The sequence below is a fragment of the Musca vetustissima genome, unplaced genomic scaffold (assembly GCF_032173495.1).
Source record: "Musca vetustissima isolate MV318-11 ecotype Yass unplaced genomic scaffold, APGP_CSIRO_Mvet_v1 utg4718, whole genome shotgun sequence".
NCBI classification, from domain to species: domain Eukaryota; kingdom Metazoa; phylum Arthropoda; class Insecta; order Diptera; family Muscidae; genus Musca; species Musca vetustissima.
In genome coordinates this window covers 60053-67976 of record NW_026874342.1, presented here as the reverse complement: position 1 = coordinate 67976, position 7924 = coordinate 60053, and the positions used below count along the sequence as shown (strand labels likewise).

The 7924-nt window shown below is 34.8% G+C and overlaps 1 protein-coding gene across 1 annotated transcript in view; it reads right to left on the bottom strand.

Annotated features, from left to right (window-relative positions):
• Positions 1 to 998: 998 nt before the first annotated feature.
• Positions 999 to 7924, bottom strand: part of LOC133332814 (chitin synthase chs-2) — a 44413-nt gene continuing 37487 nt past the window's right edge. Inside the window, exons 13-15 of the mRNA XM_061541188.1 lie at positions 2650 to 3177; positions 1287 to 1545; positions 999 to 1171 (exon numbers count right to left, since the gene is read on the bottom strand). Coding sequence (XP_061397172.1) covers positions 999 to 1171; positions 1287 to 1545; positions 2650 to 3177 — 960 coding nt within the window. The remainder of the gene's footprint in view (positions 1172 to 1286; positions 1546 to 2649; positions 3178 to 7924) is intronic.

Genomic DNA, 7924 nt, shown 5'->3' with positions numbered 1-7924 from the left:
ATTGAAAGTATTTGATAAATAAATCTAAGTATATAAACGTCGATAAGTTTGTTCGATATTGAACACATTTCTATGTCCGTCATTTCGTTCCCTTGCCTTAGTAGAATCCTTGCTTGATAACATATTAAGATCTCTTGCAGTAGAACCCTTTCGTATCCTTGTCTGAGTAGAATCTTCCCGTATTCTTATTAAGGTATCTTGCAATAGAGTCCTTTGGTATAAATGTCTCTTGCAGTAAAATCAACTTGCTTCAGCTCTTACTAAGGTCTCTTACCGTAGTATCCTTCCGTACACTTATTGGAGTACTAACTAAGGTCTCTTGCAGTAGAATACTTTCGTATCCTTTCTTGAGTACTTACTAAGATCTCTTGCTATAGAATCAATTCAAATCCTTGCTTGAGTACTTACTTACGTTTCTTGCTGTTGTATTCTGTAGTACATTTCACCCTCTTTTAGAATATCCCCACTTATTTTAAACAGTCAAATTGAGAGTACTTACCCAGGTCTCTGAATCCTAGTATCCCATTACATTACGCGGAACCAATTTATAATTCTAGGCTATAACCAGTGTCCTTTATGATACATATACCCCATTTTTGGACTGGATTTATTTTTCCATATTTCAAGTTTTAAACACTTTGGTAGAAGGAGTGGACCGATAGGTTGCATATTCGGATATGACCTGAATTTAGTAAAAAATTACTTTGTACGATGTTGTTGTCAAATCGGATACTCAGTAAGCTTCGTATTATATTAACACAATTTTGACCCTTTATGAAAGAGGCACTACAGGGAGTGGGCCTATAGATCGCGAGAATGATATGACCAATTCCCACCTTCGAACACGATATAGTTCTAAATTTAAGTTTATATTTATATCGTATATTCAGGATAGTTTATTTTTTTACTTTGCTTTGAAAACTGTGACGGTTACATCCATCTGTAATTCTTACAGTATATATTATTACGTACATAACTACATATTTCCTTTTACATTTTTATGTGTTCGACGTTTCAAAGGCATCATTATCAAATCCTTGCAGGGGATTCCTATTCAAAACAGTGTTGCGATGTGTTTGCTGAGTAAGACGTCGCTTGGCTACGAAACGTGTCTCATTAAGGAGCATCAAGGATTTGCGACTCATGGATATGTGCTTGACACTGATATCATCTGAAAATATGAAATAAGTGAACATATGCAGCTGTAGTTGTAAGTAAATGGTAACAAAACACGCAATTGTGATTGGCATGTACATGTTGGAAGCATTCCTTATCAAAGCACTTACCATCTCCCAAAAATCGACGCTCGAAATTTCGTGGCAAATCACTGTAATCATACTGGTTCTTATTACGATTTTCATGCAACTTGAATACTGTTGAACGCCGCGTCATGTGATTCTCCGATCCCTCGTCCCAGTTGTTACATTTACTGCCACTGCCGTTCTCGTCTTCATCATCATCGTCAAGACGTTTCGGTCGTTGCAGTTGACGTGCAATATGAACAGCATTCCCTCGAATTTCCTGTGCCGCATCTTCGTCCGTTATCTGGGAACAAAAATAGACTAGGTGAGCTGAGCAATTCTATTATTAAGTTGATTTTTGAGTTTATTTTTCACTTAAGGCCGAATGGGGGACATTGGGGTTGCTAAAAATATGATTTACGAACTGCGAGATACAATGTTACCAAAATAATTATTTATGCACATCGACCTAGGTATGTCAGACAATTACTAGATTTACTACTTCATACAAATCCAATTTTTTTGTAACAACTTAGAGAAGAAAGAATTATTTTGGTCTTCACTCTCCTAAATTTGGCTACATCTTTCACTAGTTTTTGAAGCAGGCGAACCCTAATGTTTATATAATACGTAAAAAATAAGTAATTCAATTGAATTGAATATTAAATTGTTGAGAAAACTTTTCACTTAGCGGAAGGAAATAACTTTAAAGTCGGATACCATAAAACGTCGGTTGAGAGGCATGCTAAATGTATATTCACTAATGCGGAAGAGTATTTCCAGTTGCTTAATCCTTTAAATGTCATATTTGAATTAAAATCTAATGAAATTAATTATATAACGGGTTTGGTAGAATAGTAACAAAGTTAGAACATCAATATTTGGTGAATATAATTTTCATTTACAAATTTGAATAATTTGGAGAAATGAGGGGTATATTATTTTGTCATTGCGTTTATGACCGAGCCTGTAAAGAATACATATTCTTGATCAGGGCAAAATTCTAAGAAGATCTAGCCCTGTGATCCTAATTGTTATAATCAGGATATCTTCCAAAATAATTGAAATCGGGTTCTCAAATACAGTTATATTTTCCCAGTGGTCAGATCAAGGTTGAAGATATTTCGATCTACGTTTATGTTATGCGTTATTTTTAAGATTTTGAACAGGCCCTTCAGGCGAATAGGATCTTATTTAGTATGTTGGCTTCTCATTGGTTGTCAAATCTACCAGACAAAAAATATCAATAGTCATCCATAGGTTTTGGTATAGTTAATCGTAGTTTTCGGTAATTTAAAAGGGAATTGGTAATTTGGTTTCTCATACAGAAAAACATTTTTAACACACATTGAAAAATGTTATCAATACAGCTATAAATATTTCTTTTGCATTCTATAAATTTTCTTACCGAACTCGATGCTCTCAGCCAATCTAATTTGGTTGTGGCTAATAGTTGTGAAATTGTAGCAAACCGATGAAAGAACATTGCGATAAATTGTATAATAAGAATGATGCCAAAGAAAATAACAAAACAGAAACCAATTGGATCCAGATGTTTGTATTGTCGATATATAAATATTTGTGAATTATCTGCATCATATGTTATAAAATCCTCGGGGTCAATAGGCCATTCCAAATGCAAATAATCCTTTTTCAGTTGTAGCAAGAATACGATTAAAACAAAAATTGCATTAATCATAACGAAAGCAAATGCAAACATATTTCGCAGTTCGCGTAGACTGTCCGCAATCTCTGCCTTTTTCTCTTTTGTGTGAAACATGGGTTTCAAATATAATTTAATTAAGTCCTTCCAGAAACGTTTCTCACGCAATGATATTTCACCCAGTTGAGAGTCAACAAGTAAGGGGTCATTTATCCATCCTGGTAAATATTCTTTGCCTGTGTTTTCCTCGTCTTGCTGCGTTGTCTCATCGTCCTGAAAATGAAAGCTTGTTATTAGAATTAATGCCGCTTATTTTATTTTAGGATATTTATTTAATTTGCATTATTGATTATTTTTATTATTTGTAAAAAATCGACAAGCAAGGATATAAGTCGTCCGGTGCAATGTGGTACCTTATACACCTAACAGGAGTACTTCTTTACTTCTTTCGCGTTCGTCATGAAATTTGGCCCAACTGATTTTTAATACCCTCCACCATAGTATGGAGGGTATATTAATTTTGTTTTTCCGTTTGTAACTCATCGAAATAATCATTTCCGACCCTATAAAGTATATATATTCTTGATCAGCGTAAAATTCTATGACGATATAGCCACGTCCGTTTGTCCGTCTGTCGGTTGTAATCACTCTAGCGTCTAAACGAATTGAGATAGATCGCCAAAATTTTGCATAGAGTCGTCTTTTGCCTGCAGGTTCAAGTTCGGTATTTTCGGTATTTTGAGGTTCTTGAACGCGTTTTTCAACTGAATTCGCTGAAAATTGGTGCATTGAGTTCTTATTGGGTTGCAAATCTCTCCACTAAAAATTATAAATATAGTTCCAAGGGTACCTCCCAATTTCCAGTTTTTGGGGGGTTTTGACCGGACTTTTTCACCGAATTGGCTGTAATTTAGCAATTTGAGTTCTTATTGGGTAACGAAACTCTCCACAAAAAATTATAAATATAGGTCAATTTTTTCGGGTAGACCCCATTTTGAAATGTTTAGGTTCTTGAGCGCGTTTTTCAACCGAATTCGCTGAAATTTGGTATTTTGTAGTCGTATATGGTAACAAATCCCCCAACCAAAAATTATTAATATTCACGACTTTTTAGGGGTAGTCCCCATATAACCCCCTCTTTATATTAAAATAGTTATCTGATTTGTTCCAATCCCAACGATTGTGTAGTCGTTACGTGGAATAGTCAATTTTTACCCTACAAAGACGTTTTAGCCATCTGTTGTAAGCATTCCGCGTTCTAAAGATATTGTGATAAAAAAACTCAAACATGACAATAATGAAATGTATCGGCAGACATTTAGGCATCTCTCCAATATATAGATACCTCCTGAAGGAAAGAATTGAGATAAACAATTAAAATATTGGGTTCATATACCGGTCATTAATTAGGCATAGCCCTCATATAAAGATATCCCCAAATATTCACTATTTCCTACACTATGTAATCAATATTGGTCCCCCTATAGGCATACCCTCATATAACTTTGTAATCTAAATTACAGTAGTTTGAAGATGTTATACTCTACCATGCGTTATCAGTATCAGTCAACTTTTTGGATCTTACAGATTTTAGGAAAAATCCCCAATAATTAATTGCTGAAGTTTGTATTTGGTGTACGTAATGGTTTATGCCCACTTGTTGGTATATTCCCTATATTTTCATTGCATGTATCTGTCAGTATAACTATGGCGGAGGGTACCCAAAGTACGGCCCGGCCGAACTTAACGCTTTTTCACTTGTTTCTTTTTGTTACCTTCTTACTTGTATCTATATTTTTTATTTTACACTAATTATTTATTGTAAACACAATCGAATTAACCCTTTCAGTGTTTTTGTCGAATATATTCGACATTTAAAATTATTATCTTCCTTTGCAATTTTTCGGTTATCCTATGTACCGTTACAATTGATGTCTTTGTTTTTGCTGAAAGACAGACAAAACTGTCCGAGGTTTAAAATAAGAATTGATTTTTTTTCTAAACTCTGTGCCATCATATGATTTTAAGTAAAAATTTTAGATTTTTATTTCGGCAAAAATTTTATTTGCACTGAAAGGGTTAATACGAACTCAAAGTTGACTAACATATTTATAGAATAAATTGTATTGAGCGACTTGCACGGCCAGATGTGTAACGGTACTTTATATTTAGCGCTAATAAATATCACGTATCCTTATTTTGGAGTGTTCTAAATACAAAAACAACAACAACTCGTGAAGAACGACACTTTGATTTTTTTCAATGTTGCACAGAAAAAACGGTCATTTGACCTATAGTGCAATGGTCGGATTTCTCCATTTTATGAATGCAATTCATATAAATACTCGTTTATTGGAAAAAATAGAGCAAAGAAACTACTTTGGGATTGTGTTTAGTGGTGGTGGATTTTCTACAGAATTGTCATTTTGATTTTTATACGCTTCACCACTCTGTGATACAGGGTATTATGTCTTTGTACATATGTGCGTAAAAGCCAACAAGAATCGAGTTAGACCCATAGTTCCTTTTGAGAATATGCATAGAATCACTTTCTCAGTCGATTTATGCATGTCCGTCCGTCAAAGTATTTTTGTGAGCAAAACTTAGGATCCGATTTGGATGAAATTTATCAAAGGTAACTTATTTGGCCCCACAGTGTACTGAATTAGGTCCAGACTGTTGTATCGAAGTTTTTTTTTAATCGGTTCAGATTTAGATATAGCTCCATATACAGTTTCGCCAGATTTTGTGTAAATGGAGCATCATACTGCCAATGTTTGTCCGATTAAGAAACAAATTTGCAAGGAGTACTGAAATAGTTTTGTTGAAATCAGTTCAGTATAGAATGACTTCTGTTAAGTTTTGGTGAAGTCGGATGTAGATATAGCTCCCACATATATTTTTTCGGATGTCATCTAAATGGTGTATCAAATAACTAAGGTTTGCTCGATTAGGACAAATCAGTGCACAACCTAGAATAGCGTATATTGGATTTTGTATAGTACATTCACATGTATATATGGGAAATTACAAAAATCCTTTAAATTCCTTGAAAGTGAGGTTCGCAAGCTTATAACTCGTGAAATATTAACATATTGCATATAATTTAAATTCATTTCTATAAAATGAAGTATTCTCGTCAAAATCTCAAAATATTGGTAATTAATAATAAGTTTGGTGGAAGCTGTGATGGTGTAAATGTAAACAAGTGAAAAAGCGTTAAGTTCGGCCGGGCCGAAGTTTGGATCCCTCCACCATAGTTATACTGACAGATACATGCAATGAAAACATAGGGAACATACCAAAAAGTGGGCATATACCGATAATTCTACAAACCGCTTTATGTAAACCATTATGTACACCAAATACAAACTTCAGCAATTTTTAATGGGGATTTTTCCTAAAATCTGTAAGATCCAAATAGTGGACTGATACTGATAACGCATGGTAGAGTATAAAATCCTCAAACTACTGTAATTTAGATTACAAAGTTATATGAGGATATGCCTAAAGGGGGACCAATATTGATAACATAGTGTAGGAAATAGTTAATATTTGGGGATATCATTATATGAGGGCTATGCCTAATTAATGGCCGGTATATGCCAATTTTGAACCCAACATTTTAATTGTTTATCTCAATTATTTCCTTCAGGAGGTATCAGTATATTGAGGAGATGAGTTTTTTATCACAATATCTTTAGAAGGCGGAATGCTTACAACAGATGGCTAAAACGTCCTTGTAGGGTAAAAATGGACTATTCCCCGTAACGGCTACCCAACCCCAACACACGAAAAAAATCAGATTACTATTTTAATAATATGGGTGAATATTAATAATTTTTGGTGGGGAGATTTGTTACCATATACGACTACATAATAACAAATTTCAGCGAATTCGGTTAAAACCGCGCTCAAGAACCCTAAAATACCGAAAATTGGGGGGTACCCTTATATGGGGGCCACCCGAAAAAATTTACCTATAGTTATAAATTTTTGTGGAGAGATTTGCTACCGAATAAGAACTCAAATTACTAAATTACAGCCAAATCGGTGAAAAAATCCGGTCAAAACCCCCCAAAAACTGAAAAATGGGAGGTACCCTTATATGGGGGCTACCAGAAAAAGTGGACCTATGTTTATAATTTTTAGTGGGGATATTTGGTATCCAATAAGAACCCAATGTACCAAATTTCAACGAATTCGGTTGAAAACCGCTCTCAAGAACCCTAAAATACCGAAAATTTGGGGAAACCTTATATGGGGGCTACCCGAAAAAAATTGACCTATATTTATATATTTTTGTGGAGAGATTTGCTACCGAATAATAACTCAAATTACTAAATTACAGCCAAATCGGTGAAAAAATCCGGTCAAAACCCCCCAAAAACTGAAAAATGGGAGGTACCCTTATATGAGGGGTACCAGAAAAAGTGGACCTATATTTATAATTTTAAGTGGGGATATTTGGTATCCAATAAGAACCCAATGTACCAAATTTCAGCGAATTCGGTTGAAAACCGCGCACAAGAACCCTAAAATACCGAAAATCGAGGGCTACCCTTATATGGGAGCTATGCCTAAACGTGGACCGATATAGCCCATCTTCGAACTTGACCTGCCTGCAGACAAAAGACGACTCTATGCAAAATTTTAGCGTTCTATCTCGATTCGTTTAGACGCTAGAGTGATTACAACAGACAGACAGGCAGGCAGACGGACATGCTTAGATCGTCATAGAATTTTATGCTGATCAAGAATATATATACTTTATAGGGTCGGAAATGATTATTTCGATGCGTTACAAACGGAAAAACAAACCTAATATACCCTCCATACTATGGTGGAGGGTATAAAAAATGGGTGAAAATGTGTTGAAGCCAACGAGATTTTTTGTGTTCATTCATGATTTGTGGCTATACAACGCACGCACTTGTGATCAGTGACTAAGTTGCAGAATACCCCATGGACAATATGATTCGAATGTATTATTTTTCGATATAATCACAAAAGGATGCTG